Source organism: Microtus pennsylvanicus, chromosome 1 (genome assembly GCF_037038515.1).
Source record: "Microtus pennsylvanicus isolate mMicPen1 chromosome 1, mMicPen1.hap1, whole genome shotgun sequence".
Taxonomy (NCBI): Eukaryota; Metazoa; Chordata; class Mammalia; order Rodentia; family Cricetidae; genus Microtus; species Microtus pennsylvanicus.
The window spans coordinates 450,904-467,916 of NC_134579.1; the positions used below are offsets into that span (position 1 = coordinate 450,904).

General features: G+C 36.2%; 1 protein-coding gene across 1 annotated transcript; it reads right to left on the reverse strand.

The window, feature by feature from the left end:
- Positions 1-7,346: 7,346 nt before the first annotated feature.
- On the reverse strand, positions 7,347-8,267 carry LOC142838169 (olfactory receptor 5AC1-like). Its single transcript, XM_075953520.1, has one exon. It carries the CDS (start codon positions 8,262-8,264, stop codon positions 7,347-7,349), a length of 918 nt encoding a protein of 305 aa, XP_075809635.1. The 5' UTR covers positions 8,265-8,267.
- Between the last annotated feature and the right edge of the window lie 8,746 nt (positions 8,268-17,013).

Sequence of the window (17,013 nt, forward strand, 5' to 3'; positions counted from 1 at the left end):
TTCCACCTCCTCCCAGCCTCCCATTTTCCTCCCCCTCCTCCCACCCTTCTCCCCCTCCTCCCACCCTTCTTCTCCTCCTCCCACTCATCTCCCCCTCCCTCTCCAGTCCAAAGAGCAGTCAGGGTTCTTTGCCCTGTGGTAAGTCCTAGGTCCTCCCCCCTCTGTCCATATCTAGGAAGGTGAACATCCAAACTGGCTAGGCTCCCACAAAGCCAGCACATTAAGTAGGATCAAAACCCCGTGCCATTGTCCTTGGTGTCTCATCAGCCCTCATTGTTCGCCATGTTCAGAGAGTCCAGTTAATCCCATGCTTTTTCAGTCACAGTCCAGCTGGCCTTGGTGAGCTCCCAAAAGATCAGCTCCACTGTCTCAGTGGGTGGGTGCACCCCTCGTGGTCCCGACTTCTTTGCTCATGTTCTCCCTCCTTCTGCTCCTCATTGGGACCTTGGGAGCTCAGTCCAGTGCTCCAGTGTGGGTCTCTGTCTCTATCTCCATCCATCACCAGATGAAGGATTCTTAAACTAACTTAGAAGCTTAAGGACAAAATAAAAGAAAACCTAGCCAGGCAGAGTGGTGGTTCTTGTGGGAACCCTACGTGCAGCTCTGGCAGGAATCGTATATGCAGCTCCAGCCTGGGCTGGTGGCTGCAAAGCCACAAGTAAGTAGCTTTTTCATGAATTCACACCTTTAAGTTGAACACCAATAGGTCTTAATAATAAAAGCCTGGAGTCAGATATAAGGAAAAATGCTGAGAGATCAGGGACATGGAGTGAAACAACAGCCACCTTACCTATTTAACTTCCCAGTCAAAAAAAGACTGATTCCTGTCTCTTTCCACCTTATCACTTCCTCTCTATGCCCAGCCATATCACTTCCTGTCTGTCTGTGCAGACTTCCAGACCTCTATGATTACCTTATCTTCAGTCAAGCTTTATTTATACAAACAAAATATCACCACATTCAGACTTCCAAATTAGAGGCCAATTAAAGTAAAATGAAATGTGTACTCCAAAGAGATTCCTCAGATGATATAACTGGCTTTCTCTCAAAACTTAAATCTGAACAAAAAAAACATGATATACATCATAGAAAATATTTATATTATTAAATATATTATATGCGAATATGTGTATTAATTTTCTTTATGACAATTATAAATTTTTCTCATAGTATTTGCTACTTTCAACCAACGTTGTGAGATTTGAGGATCTAGCAAAAGTTTAGTGGGTTATTTCACACTTGCTGCCATTGAGAATAATTTTTATTTGACCATATGATATATATGTCTAATCATTTCTTACATATGAAACCAAGAAATTTACTGTGGTTCACTCAAATATGATATCTGAAAACATTTAAAAAATAAAAATGTGTAAAAAAATCACAAAAGAAACAAATCACTTTGATCTCCTGGTCCAGGTAATATTTTCATGCATGCGACTCCTACCTTCTACACATTTGTATGTTTCCATATTTTATTATGATTATTATTATATACCATTAGAAAAAAGATGAAATGCAAATCAAAATTAAGAACTTGAAAAAGAAAAGTAGGGAACATTGGAGAGGTTTGGTTCCCAGCACTCACAAAGTGGCTCACAAGCACTTGTAACTCCAGTTCTAGGGATTGTAAAACTCTCTTCTGATGTCAAAGTACTCCTCATGTATGTAAGGCATGTACATATGCATATGTACAGGCAAACTGACAAACACATACAATAATATTTAACACAAGAATGAGTAAAAAACCTTATATGCTAGTTGATAGGCTAATGTTAAAAATATAACTTATGAAAGGAGTTTGAATGTTGATATCCTTCAGGAGATACAATGTTACTTTCAGTAGACATGAGTTATTAAACAAATGTTTCTGTGTTCATAAGCTGAACAAACTCTGATTTTCATTGTTGTTGTGAGTTAGAAAGTAAGCTCTTATTGCTGAAGACAGCACATACTTTGATCACAGAAAATGGATAAATCATTCTTGAACTTACAGGAAAGTTTACTCCCTGCTGGCTAGCTTTCTTCATGCAGGAATATGCTACGAAGGTTACCAGGAAAGAAATCCATTAATAATCTTAACAGGCTGTGAACCATTTAAACTATAATACCTACTTTCTAGGCAAAATCTGCCCTCTGGTGCAATAGTGGCATGGTTATGTAGGGTAAACAGCTCCTTTCTCATTTGATTTTAGACCTACTCCATAAAGGAACTCATATCTGGCACTTTAAATATGACAAGAGCATATGACTGGGGAGGTCACTGATAATCTGGTAGAACCTACTAATAATTGTAGTTTGGAAACAGGTGTGGTGAAAGTTGTCCGTTATATTCATATACCTAAGTGCTACTTTCAACCTTGGTCAGAAAAACTTCAGTTTGCTGTTAGCAACACTTAAGTTTTAATAGTCAATGCTCAGAGAAAACGTGACTGTTAAGTTCTCTCAGCCTTAAATGCAATACCTAAATCATCCCTCCTCAGGTCAGGAAGCATTAAAGAGGAGCCAAAAGAATATAAGAGCCAGGATTTGGTCCTGCCTCAAAGCAATTTGCTAGACTTTGTTGACTCCTAATGGGAAGCCTTACCCTCCCTAAGGAGTGGATATGGGATAAGATGGGGGTATAAGAGGGGGTAAATGAGAGGGAGATGAGGAAAGGAGGGAATGGGAAATGGATGTGGCATGTAAAATGAGAAAAGATAGTTTTTGAAATAAAATTTTAAAATTATAGGAAAAAAAAGAATATAAGAGCCAAAGACTAGAAGGAGTGATGTAAATTGTCATCTTCTGAGCATGACACGGCTACTGCATGCATGAATAAACAAATAGTGACTACTCACACAAAACCTACATGGCACTGCATACATCATTAACTCTGTCATAAATGGAGAAATGGATCACATGACCTCACTCTAAGAGGAAGTACAGGCATTTAAATGTTGCAAGTGGAATACAGTCATATTGTCCAGTAGCATAGCCACTCATTTACTGTCGTCATTTAAATAACCTCTGATTTATTCTCCTAATTAAATTCAGTACTCTATCCCTCACAAAATGCCAGAAAGGTAGGGCATGAACTTAAGAAGAAATGAAAAGAAAGGAGAGGATGATGAAAGGGATTTTGAACAAAGAACATTATGCCTTAAATTTGTGGAATTATAACATAAAAAAGAAAAGAAATGCTGATGCAACATAGAGGAAAAGGAATCATCATGATCACATTGAGAGACTCTAACTTGTTCACCAACCAGGGCAGCCATACACAGGTTTCTCAAATAGCTGAAAGAAAAATCATGAGACCCAGCTCTACTATCTCTGTGAATGTAACTCTATACTTTCTGATACAGATACCAGAAAACCCATGATCATTGCTGCTCTCTGTACACTAGCTGGGAAATAATATCAATCAAGACAGTCAAAAAGTTATGCATCTAAAACTAACATGTGAGATATATATATATACATATATATATATGTATATATATACATAATTCAATTCCGTTTAGTTCATCTGTAAGAAAATGAAATATGGAAATTATAAGAAAATGGGTAGAACTAAAAATATTATAGAAAGTGCTGTAACTCAGGTACACAAACTCTGCGTGTTACTCCTCACTGATGACCTTATTTTTGAGAATTTGTTTTATTTGTGTGATTAAGGTTGAGACAGTATCTTTACAAGACAGAAAACAAGAGGGGAGCCACAGGATGTGGGGATATTGGGTGTGATCTTGGTGAGGACAGTAAAACACAAACAGTATGAAAATAGGAAATACCAGTAGTGGGAAGGTACAAATGGGGATGGGGAAGTGGGGATGCGGGAAAGTGAAGGTTGTAGGAGAGTAAACCAAAACTATGGGTGCATGAAAAAGCTACATAGAAACCTGCTGCTATGAGGTAACTAGGTTAGAATATGGTATCCAGAGAGAAAGGAATGGGGGGGAAATGGATGATGGGATGAATGAAATATATCGTGTGTGTGTGTGTGTGTGTGTGTGTGTGTGTGTGTGTGTGTGTGTTCTAAAGTTAAAAAGAGTTATAGAAAATAGCAATGTATAAGGACCTCATTGAATAAATGGGACCTCCTGAGACTGAGAAGCTTCTGTAAAGCAAAGGACACTGTCGCTAAGACACAAAGGCAACCCACTAACTGGGAGAAGATCTTCACCAACCCCGCAACTGACAAAGGTCTGATCTCCAAAATATATAAAGACTCAAGAAACTAGACCGTAAAAGGCTAATCAACCCAATTATAAAATGGGGCATTGAGCTGAACAGAGAACTCTCAACAGAAGAACTTCAAATGGCCAAAAGACACTTAAGGTCATGCTCAACTTCCTTAGCGATCAGGGAAATGCAAATCAAGACAACTTTAAGATACCATCTTACACCTGTCAGAATGGCTAAAATAAAAAACACCAATGATAGCCTTTGTTGGAGAGGTTGTGGAGAAAGGGGTACCCTCATCCATTGCTGGTGGGAATGCAAACTTGTGCAACCACTCTGGAAAGCAGTGTGGCGGTTTCTCAGGAAATTCGGGAACAACTTACCCCTGGACCCAGCAATACCACTCTTGGGAATATACCCAAGAGAGGCCCTATCATACAACAAAAGTATATGCTCTACGATGTTCATAGCAGCATTGTTTGTGATAGCCAGAACCTGGAAACATCCTAGATGCCCTTCAATGGAAGAATGGATGAAAAAAGTATGGAATTTATACATATTGGAGTACTACTCAGCAATAAAAAACAATGACTTCTCGAATTTTGCATGCAAATGGATGGAAATAGAAAACACTATCCTGAGTGAGGTAAACCAGACCCAAAAAGAGGAACATGGGATGTACTCACTCATATTTGCTTTCTAGCCATAAACGAAGGACATTGAGCCTATAATTAGTGATCCTAGAGAAGCTAAATAAGGAAAACCCAAAGAAAAAATATAGGCATCCTCCTGAATATTAACCTTCAGCAAGCGATGAAAGGAGACAGAGACAGAGACCCACATTGGAGCACAGGACTGAAATCTCAAGGTCCAAATGAGGAGCAGAAGGAGAGAGAGCACGAGCAAGGAACTCAGGACCGCGAGGGGTGCACCCACACACTGAGACAATGGGGATGTTCTACTGGGAACTCACCAAGACCAGCTGGCCTGGGTCTGGAAAAGCCTGGGATAAAACCGGACTCTCTGAACATAGCGGACAATGAGGACTGCTGACAACTCAAGAACAATGGCAATGGGTTTTTGATCCTACTGCACGCACTGGCTTTGTGGGAGCCTAGGCAGTTTGGATGCTCAACTTACTAGACCTGGATGGAGGTGGGTGGTCCTTGGACTTCCCACAGGACAGGGAACCCTGATTGCTTTTCAGGCTGGGGGGGGACTTAATTGGGGGGGGAGGGAAATGGGAGGCGGTGGCGGGGAAGAGACAGAAATCTTTAATAAATAAATAAATTTAAAAAATAAATAAATAAATAAAAGAAATTGAAAAAAAGAAAATAGCAATGTAAGGCAAGTAGGTTTTACTGTAAAGTGAAGAAAAATGCAAAACATTCAGATGTCTGATGTTGAGTATTTAGAGTAGATATTCAGGGTTGCTGTCAATATTGTTCTTATTAAGACTCCATCAAATACAGTGTGATGTATGTAATTAATACTCAGTTATTATAAAAATAAAATATTCCTATTGTATACAGATTATGTAATCACATTGCAGGAAATCAGAGAGAAGCAATTAAAATGATTTGAAATAATAAATTTTAGTTGAGTAAATAAGGAAAACTACTACTTTGACAGATAGCTAACAATATTAACAACATAGGTAATTAAAATAAAAGAAATTTGTTTCTTTTTAAATTGTGGCACTCTGATGTGTTGATCAGTTCTGATACCAGAATCCATGGATGTTTAAGGAAACTTTATTGTCAGGTTTAGGATAACTCTCCGTGAGTTAACCATGGAGATTCCAGATAATCCCAAAGCAATAGAAGTTGTTGCATTTTTTCTTAGGTGTCTACCAAACTACATGGTAATACTCTATTAAGGAAAGCACTACACACTTGATCCAGAAGAGCGAGCCAACAGACTGGAACCAAGCTAGAAGCTCTTTGCTTGTTGAGTAGCTCTAGCCCTCAGAGTAGCAGAAGGTGATACTGAGCCTACACAGGGAGAACACTCATTAACAGCCCTGATGCCTGCCAGGCAACTTGTGCCCACAGATATCATGATAGCTAATTAGGGGCTAATCAATGACTTTCTGATTGGATCTTATACAGATTCCAAGGAAGGAAATGTATACCTGGTACTACGAACATGAACAAAATGCCTGGCTAGGGAGAGTCACAAGTACTCTGGGTTAAGAGTTACTACTTTTTATTTTGCTAAATGAACATGTGGTCAATTGCATTCTAAATAGGCCTATTATTGGCCTTAGAGTAGTACAGCTTTCAACCTTGATTAGAGAAGCTTCTTATTCTGGAGGAATAAGACTAATGATTAATGCAGAGATTCAAAACAGAGCTTTTGACTGTGAGAAGATGTAGGTGACAGGAAAAATGGAGGCAAAAGACAGAGGAGTGGAAATGGTACAAATATTGTATTCATAAATGAAATTTCAAAAAAACCACAGTTTAAAAAAAAAACCTGGTCAAAATGCTGAAAATAAGCAATTCTGGAGTCCTCAGTCCTGAATCAGAGAACTACAACACCTGCTGTAAGGCCTACAGAACAAGATGGAAGGGAGGGCAGAAGGAAAGTAAAAGCCAGAGGCAGAAGAGGAGTTCTGTGAAATACTACCACTGTATTCATCATGGCCATGGCATCATGAACAGACAGCTGTGGGGAATGCCTTCATAAACTAAGACATAAGAGTAGGGAGGGGCACTACTTGGCAATAAGAAGACAATCAGCAGGTGTATGGAGGGAGGATGAGAGGGGACAGTGGGTGATGCAATCATATGCAACACATTCCCGTATAAAACAAAAAATAATCAATAAGTGAAAAATAGAAGTCAAATCCATACACATAAAGATTTGTTTCAATAATATACAAACACATGTATTAGGAAAAAATTTATTGTTCTTATGATAATAATTTGAGAATAATTCATGTTCTTTGTGAGTTCAAAAACAATTTACACTTTATCTTTCTTTAAAGACCACTGATTTTATAATAACAATAATAATAATAACAGTAATGCAGGGATTTTAGTCTACATTTTATTGATTACCTAACAATATGTGAAAAAATTATTATGTGCAAAGTACAGGGCCAAATATTATAATAAACTTTAAAAGAAAGAATCTGGAGCAAGGAAACACCTTGAAGTTTTCAGAAAAAGTCATCATTTTGTGAGCTTTCTCAAGGCACCCAAAACTTCTTTGTTTCTAAGGCTGTAAATAAAGGGGTTCAACAGAGGAATGATGATGGTGTAGAATAATGAATACATTTTACCCTGAAAACTGTGTGTGTCAGATCCAGAGAGCACGTATATGACAAAGAGGGTGCCATAGAACAAGGAAACAGACACCAGATGGGCACTGCAGGTGGAGAAGGCTTTGCTTCTGCCTTTCTCAGACTTTGTTTTCAGGATAGCAAAAAGCACACGAATATAAGAAACTATAATGCTCATAAAAGTACTTGCCTGTATAAAGATAACAAAAATGAAAATGACCAATGCATTAATTGATGGGTCAGTGCATGAAATTGAATAGAGGGGTAAGATTTCGCAGTAGAAATGATCTATTATATTGGAACTACAAAAAGTTAACCTAAATAACATTCCTACATGAAGTAAGGCATGTAGAAGTCCAATTAGATATGACACACATATGAACTTAACACAGAGTCTATTGGACATAATAACTGCATAGTGCAGAGGGTTGCATATGGCTACATAGCGGTCATAGGCCATCGCTACCAGGAGGTAACATTCCGCGGTCGCACTTGAACAAAAAAAATAAAATTGGGAGAAACACTCACCCAGGGATATCATGTCATTCTTATTTATAAATTTCATAAGCATCTTAGGAGTCACAGAGGATGAAGAACAGGCATCAGCAAGGGCTAAATTTCCAAGGAAAAGGTACATGGGAGTATGAAGATGGGGATCTTTACAGATGAGAAAGATTAAGCCAAGGTTGCCCACCATGGTGATGACATAGATGAAGAAGAACACCAGGAACAGGGGGACTTGCAGCTCTGGACGATCTGTTATTCCTCTGAGAACAAATTCAGTCAGCAGGGTCCTGTTTCCTTCCATCACACCCACTCAGACTTTTCACTGAAAGGAGAGAGGAGAGTTTTTTAAATGTAACTAAGACTAAGTAACAATAGGATCAATTGAGACCACACTCGTGCTTCAGGTACTCCACAGTCAATAGATAGGAAGGTCTCATGTTTCTGCTTTTTAATCATGCCGGAAACAGAAAATACTTTCTGAACAGTTTTAACATATAAATTTTCCATATCCAATTATCTGAAAAATAAATAATAGATCAATAAACAGTAATTTATCTCTTCTCAAGCATACCCAAATAAATTATAAATTGCATATATGTATGTGAGAGAGAAAGAGATTGTATACAGAATTTAGAATGAAAAAATACATGATATATTTTATATTAAAATGTCATTTTTGTTTGTTTGTTTGTTTCTGTTTATTGAGGCAGGGCTTATCTGTGTAGCCCAGGCTGTCCTGGTGCTAATATGCAGACTAGGCTAGCCTCAAACTCAGATCAACTTGCCTGTCTCCAGAATGCTGGGATTAAAGGCGCATGCAATCAAGCGAGACTTATAATAAAATGTCTTTAGGAGACACAAACTCATCCTTTTTATTTTCTCTCAACAAAATTATGGTAAAAAAAAAAGTAGTAAGTTCTTTTCAGTTTCCTGAGTGAGATTTTTCAAAGTGAAGGCAGAATAGAAAATATTACAAAAGAAACAGTAGAAAGAAAAGCTAATATTTCAGCAGTTGTATTCATTTTAAGTGCTGAAGTTTGAGATGCTTACAAAGAAAAACAGTGAGATTGAAAGAAATAGAGGGCATGGGGAACAGCCTGAGTGGTTAAGATCACTATCTGCTGTTCCAAAGGATCTTAGCTCAGTTCTGAGCACCTTCACGATGACTTACAACCATATGTAAGTCCAGTTCCTTAGGAGCTAAAAATCTCCCCAGACCTCTAAGGGCAGAGGGCACACATACATCCAGTAGAGAAAACATCCAAGAAGACACAAAAACAATAAGTTAAATTTATTTTTTAAAAAGAAAATCATTAAGATCAAAATTCAAAAACAAATTATTATTATTATTATTATTATTATTATTAATATATGGAGAGAGAAGAAAAACAAGATCAATATGTATTCATGTGTTCAATAAGCCAGACAATTAAGCTATGTCTAGTAGAAGTCAAGCAGAAGGGAAATGAAGACACCACCATCGCATCACATTTCTGTAATGACAAAATACACAGAATCCTGCACATAATGTGTTTGTGTATACACAACACTGCATTGGTAAACTAAACAAGAACAGGTCAACTGTAAACAATAGGCATGAGTGCCTAAACAATAGACAGACATGGGTTGTTACCAGACTAGACAAATAGATTTGTACCAATACCTTTTTCATTTTTTTAATCTCATCATTTTCTTATGAATGTAACTAAAGTACTCATGTTCATATCTGTGGTCTTCTGAAGGCAATTTTTCCAAGATCCATTGTTAAAAACCAAAAGAATTATGGAGAATTATTGGAATGCAGAATTAAAGAACAATCACATCAATTAAGAATAATTTTAAAGAATTAAAAACATGGAGGACTTGATCATTACATAGAATGTTATTAGGGCCTTTGTTTCACTCAGAAACAGACACTGTCCTGGGAAGTGTTGCCTTCTTGCTCCTTACTGGGAAAAGAGAAAAGAAATTGTTTATAGTCTTATTAGGCTTGTGAAGACATTAAAGAATCAAGCATCTGAACTTCAAAAATTGTAAGATTATAATCTTATAATTGTTAAATGCCAAAAATTTACTAATGTAACTGATGTACCAGGGTGATGGACCCTTCCTTTCTTAATGCTTCCAGGAATACCATGTGAACCAAGAACCAGGTGAGGAAACAGGCAGATAACTGCCTCGATGTTACACATCTCTGAGTGGCTTAACTTGGATTCCACAATATTTTTAAAATAAATTTCAATTTATTCCATTGTCTTAATTAAGCATACAGAACTCAAATTTTCAGAACCAATGAGTCTCATTTCCACCTTTGACTTACTATTATTTGTATACATGTTTATAAAGTTGTTGGTTCAAGTTTCACCACAGTGTATGATGTTTTCTATGATGCAATAGCGCTCAGTAGTCAAAAAATCTCAACTCCCCCATATTATTAAGAAGAAGCATAGCATAGAGGTTACCTACAAGGACTTCACAAAACCTCTTGGTAGGGAACAAATATTTGGTCCACGAACAGGTACCTGTGAGTCCATAGTTCGGCTGGAACTGCTTTGTTTTCTATTTATTAGATAAATTCCCCTAAAAAGATATTTCCACATATAATGTTAAATAGGTTGGGAAAAAATTTATATTTGATACAGGCACCATTTAACTTTTTTAAAAGAAAGTAAAAATAAAATATTTTCTCTTACCTATGGATGTAAGAAAAAATCTTCATGAAAAATATTTTAAGTGAAGGAACAAAGATATCAAAAATTGTTCTTTCTGTGTCAATTTTTCTTAAAAAGCCCAGTTTGGAGGAATATTTATCTCTTCCAATCTTCAATCCTGTTTGTGAGATGAACACTGAAACTCCCTAAATGCTGACAAAAACTCCCAGTAGGATAAATCCAATCTGCTGGGCATTGTTCACTAATCAGCAGATCAAAACTAATAATGCTATTGTAACTGTCCTTATATGCTCTACTTTTTTTCAAAAACTAAAGCCAAAGGTCAATTTTAAGTCAAATGAAATATTTAATACATCCACATTGTTTAAATGATATTTTTAAAAATGTTATCTAACTTTACTTCTAAGCAACAACCATGCTGTCTACATTGGAAAAATATTTCCTTTTTTCTTTTCAGTTTGATGTGGGATTCCCTTCTATATATGAATTCCTTTTATTGGATGATGAATAAAGCTCTTTCAGCCAATGGTTTAACAGAGTAAAGCCAAGCAGGAAATCTGAAAAGAGATATTAAAAGAGTATGTGGAGTCACAGAGAATCTATATAGCTTCCAAAGGAGACAGATGCCAAAACCTTACTGGTATGCCACAGCCTTGTGTTGTTACATGGGTTAATATTAATAGAAAAGTGGTAATTTAAGATGTAAGAACTAGCTAGAAATATGCCGAAGACATGGGCCAAATTGTGTGTAATTAATGTAGTTTCTGTGTGTTTATTCAGGTCTGGGTGGCCAGAAAGCAAAATGCTGTCTCTGTCTACAGAATGAGGCCCGCCATCCAGAGCATGGATTCACATAAGACCTAATAATAAAGCTTAAAAAAATAAGTGGACTTCTAGACCCACAAAAATACAAGTCAATTGGAGCTTCTTGGTAGCCACAAGTTTTCAGATAGAGTCTTTGCTGACAGCAAGCAAAGGTGTGGCTCCTTTAAGAGAAGGCTTCCTGTCTCAGCCTTAGCAGCAAAACCTGCTTGATTTCTTTAAGAAGTAGCTTCCTTGAGAAATCCTGTCTTGAAAAACCAAAAAAGAAAAAGAAAAAAGAAAAAAAAGTAAAGAAAAGAAACGGCTTCCTAATTTGTGCTGGTGGCAAGAATAGCTCTGGCTCGTTTGGGAGGTCCAGCTTGAATGGGTTTTTGTGAGCAATGTGCTACAAGTTACTTGGTGTCAGCATGGGCCAATTGCTTCCCAGAGTTGGGGTGGTAAACTTGGCTCCCACAGCTGATGGCAAATGGACCACGAAGGGTGGAACCAACAACCAAAGCACTCTGGTCCTACCCACGTTTACTTAACAGTTTAAAGCAGTGATCACAAAAGAATTAGAGATACACATTAAAGACAGATTTAGACAAAAATGAACCTTTAGATGAGTCCTAAAGTGTTTAAAAATATAAACAGGCTTGAGAGAGAGGAAAAAGAGTATGGACAATTACATAAAAGATAGTTTCAAAAAATAAAAGTCTTTAAAGAGACAGTAAAAGTAATATAAAAGATTACAGACAGTCCTAGATTAAAGGAGGCAACATAATAAAATAAATATTAAAAAGTAATAGAGTTAAAAATAAGCTTCCTAAAGATGGAGATACACATAGATTATGAATATTAGTGTGCTGTCTTTGAATTCCTTTACTGCAGAGAGACATTTTATTCTCTTGACTGCTAAGTTAAACCTATATATATATATATATATATATATATATATATATATATATATATATATATATATGGTATATTGATTCCAAAAGTCGAGTCTAAGAATATGTTACTTTGGGGAATAAAAGGTTCTGCTTTTGTTTCCACAGAAGACGAGAACCTGTGGATTCCTTCTAATGTGTTTTGATGGAACAAGATCCTTCCCCAAAATGTCTCTGTAAACCCTAAAAATACTTCACCCAACAAGCAGCAGAAAGCAGTCTGGAAAAAAACAATGCCCAAATTCCCAAAATTATGAACTGTTTTCCTGGCCACATTATTTTTATTAAGAATTTATTATTTTTAAACTTCTAGAATTGAAAAATTATTGTCAAACTAAGTTAATATTGCTCAGAATTTTGTTCCTAAATCTACAATGAGCAGATTTATAATATATATTTGGAAATACAACATTATAAAATTTAGACTAGCCAAAAGTAATTTGTATGTTTGTGTGTGTATGTATATGTGTCTGATTTGCTGGATATTTTTACTTCCTCATCACAAAATATCTACACTTTCTCATTTTAATCACTTTTCATGACATTCTTGCTTCTGTTCTTTATTTTTTCATATCTTATGCTTATCAAATATATGACTTGCATATGTTTTGTCCCATTATATAGGTTATAATCTCATCAGTTATATTTGGTTATTTTATGCAAAACTTTTATAGTCTAATTTAACTTTTCATTCTTATAATTTTGGGCTTAATATTCAACAAAGATTGTCCAGGCAAATGTAAGAGGTTTTTTTGTTCCTTGGGAGTAATAGAGTTTTGATATACCTTTATTTAAGCAAATAGCTTATTTTGAATTGATGTTTGCATATAATTAGAATATCAGTTAACTTTAATTTTCTGAATATAAATATGCAATTTTGAACACTATGAATTGAAGACTATCAGTTTTCAAGGTTTTAGTATTTGTTTATTTCTGTACTTTGCTCAATATGTCTAACTTTAGACCACTATCTTGATATTGGTAACTACTTGATTATGAATAGTCAACCAGTTAGGGGGTTTTAATCGATTAAAATAATATATAATTTTAATCCTACTTAAGATAGAATAATTAGGAAATATTTTGACTAGAAAACTATATTAATCTGAAAGGTAATCTTATAAAAACTTGCATAAATTTCAAAAATAACATAGGAGAAACATGCAACATATCTTAAAGTTAGCAATGACAATTAAAATTATGCTTCATATCACTTTAAAATGTTAAAGACACAATAAATACTAGGTTTCTGCATTCAGCCATAGGAGAGGCAGAGTTACAAAGTTAATACCATAGACTTTAAAGCACACCAGTTTAAGGTCTTTGCCTCGAAAACACTAATCAAGTAAATTCTCTAAGTCTTGATATCCTCACTTTTAAAATTAATAATAGGAACTTAACAAGGAGTAACAGGGGCAAAATGAAAGAATGAATATCAAGTCCTTCTTGTACTTGACAGAGAGTAAAGGGTATAAAATAGTGACTTAACTCATTTTTATCATTTGATTTTTGTAGAGAGAAATTCGCTCATCTTTTTTTGCAAGAGATAAGGGTCAGAAGAATAAAACTGAGGCATATGATTTCCTGTTGGCAATTTATGATAATAAAAATTTAACTCTATACTTAAAAGTTTTTACATCTAGCTCATGCTGTCTGTAAGCTATGTAGTGATTTAAATTGAAAAATGAGACATATTCAAGGGTGAAAAATGAATAACACATTAACATTTTAAAATAAATGTTTCAGCCTGCATCTACTATAAGCCTTATCCTTCCTAGTTACCTTGTCATTTTGAGATCTGACAGAATTAATATTAATAAAGAAGAACACCAAGTACAAGGGTAATTGCAGCTCTGAATCCTGTTCACTTCCATCACTTCCCCTCAGGCTGCTCACACTGCAGAGAGAAGAAATAGGGAAAATGTAATCGAGACATGTGAGAATGAAATTAGAGAGAGTTCACATTCCTAGAACCCAGAGTCTCCTTAATCAACAGATAGGGTGATGTTTTTCTTCTTCTTTTAAAGCATGAGAGAAACAGGAGGTTTCCTCTTAATAATTTTGATGGGTATGCTTTTTGTTACATGTAATTTTCTGAAAGGTTATTGAGACGGCCATAGACACCAAGTCACTTAGCCATGTGTATATTAATCTGAATCACTATGAAGTATATAAAAATATAATGGATATCTTTTACACAAAATTAATGCATATTACACTTTTAAGATATTAAAATACCTTAAATAAACATTTAAATAAAATAAATTATTGTCTTACTTTCTCCCTCCCTTCCTTCCTTCCAAACCTTCATATATACCACCTCATTCCATTTCAATTTTCAGTAGTGTATTTTTTTATTTTACCTAAATTGGTACTTTGACTGCATGTATGTCTGTGTGTGAGGGTGTCAGATCTTGGAGTTGCAGACAGTTGATAGCTGTCATGTGGGAGCTAGGAATTGAATCTTGTTCCTCTGGAAGAGCAGTCATTGCTTTAACCTCTGAGCCATTTCCCCAGCCCCTCTCTCTTTCTTTTTATAAATAACAAAATCAATCAAAAATTTGTGAAGAACCACAAAATACCTCACACAGTAAATCAGTCATGAAGAAAAGAAAAAAAGTGTTGAAATAATCATATTCCCTAATCTTGAAGTATATACCAAAGCATGTTAATAGCATAAAAAAAAGTTTAGAAAACATCTTACACACTAACATGTAATTATCCCTATATGTTGTGGGATAATCTTTTTGTATATTGTGAAGGTATGTCTCTGCTAAGACATCTTCTGACTGGTTTAATAAAGAGCTGAATGGCTGATAACTAGGAAGGAGAGGATATGTAGGATTTCTGGGGAGAGAGACTACTTAAAGGGAAGAATCTGTGAAGCAGGAGATTTTGCCAGTGAGGTGCATAGGAAGTCAGATGTACAAGACCAAGGAGAGGTGACAAGCCATGTAGAAGAAAGCAGATATATATAAACAGCTCAAGTGTTAAGATCTGGTTGAGCCAGGAAGTGGTGGTACATGCCTTTAATCTCAGCATCTGGGAGACAGAGGAAGGCAGATCTCTGTGAGTTTGAAGTCAGCCTGGTCTGCAAAGTAAGTTCCAGGACACCCAGGACTTTTACACAGAGAAACCATGTCTCATACAAAACAACAACAAAAAAAAAATCAAAGAGTTAGTTGGGAACAAGCTCAATCTAAGGTCAAGCTTTTATACAAAATAAAAATCTTTGTGTCATTATTCAGAAGCTGACAGTCCAAAGGAAGTCAGGCTACACCTTACACACTAATAGATAAGAATGGAAACTGAAGTATTTGTGCTCAATGTTTTTTAACAATGGCACCAAAAGATGGCAAAGTGAAATGAAAGTCTCTCCGGTAAGAGGTATTGAGAAAGATATTCTTCTACAGACAAAACAATCAAATATAGCAGACGCGCAGCAGAGAGACCTGCGCAGACACGCAGCGGACATGCAAGTGGCGGAGACTGGCTCAGCCCAGAGACACAAGCAGCAGGGACAAGCACGACAGCGAGAGCAGATCGCCCACTACAATTAAATCAAAGAGGTAGGCCTTTTATTGTCGAGGTCCCTGGCAAACAGGAAGCCTGGCCCTGTTCCTGAAGACCCCTCTGAGTGGTGAGAGGGATCTTGGACAGCAGCAGGAGCTAGGAAAAGGAGCGAGGGCATTTTGTAAGCGGAGCCCCTGGCCAGCAGGGAAACCTGATCCGGTTTTAAAGACATATTAGATAACATCGATAGGAGGAGATGGGCAGGCACCAAGGCAAGAATTCAACCAACAATGTGAAAAACAACATGAAAACACCAGAACCCAATGATCTTACACCAGAAGGACTCAAACACCCTAACACAGAAGAAGTGGAAAAAATTGACTTTATGAAAGCAATAGAGTCCCTTAAACAACATGTAAAAAACGACCTTATAGAAATGGATGAGAAGTATAACAAAAAGTTTAAAGAAATGAGTAAATACGTACATGATACCCTGGGAAACCAAGAAAAAACGATCAAACAGGTAATGGAAACAGTTCAAGAATTGAAAACTGAAATGGAAGCAAGAAAGAAAACACAAACTGAGGACCGGCTGGATATGGAAAATCTAGGTCAATGAGCAGAGTCTACAGAAACAAGCATGATCAATAGAATACAAGAGATAGAAGAAAGAATCTCAGATTCTGAGGACATCATAGAGAAAATAAACGCACTAATCAAAGAAAACAGCAAAGTCAACAAATACTCATCACAAAACATTCAGGAAATATGGGACACAATAAAAAGACCAAATCTAAGAATAATAGGAGTAGAAGGAGAAGAAGAGTCACAGCTCAAAGGCCCAGAAAATATTTTTAACAAAATTATGGAAGAAAACGTTCCCAACATAAAGAAAGATATTCCTTTGAATATTCAAGAAGCATACAGAACACCAAACAGACTGGATCAAAGAAAAACATCCCCTCACCACATAATAATCAAAACACAAAATATACAGGTTAAAAAAAGAATATTAAGAGCTGCAAAGGAAAAAGGCCAAGTAACGTATAAATGTAAACCGATCAGACTTACACCTGACTTCTCTATGGAAACCATGAAAGCGAGAAGGTCCTGG

Excerpts from the sequence above, each read along its gene's own strand:
- LOC142838169 (XM_075953520.1), bottom strand. The coding sequence starts at position 8,264 with ATGGAAGGAAACAGGACCCTGCTGACTGAATTTGTTCTCAGAGGAATA.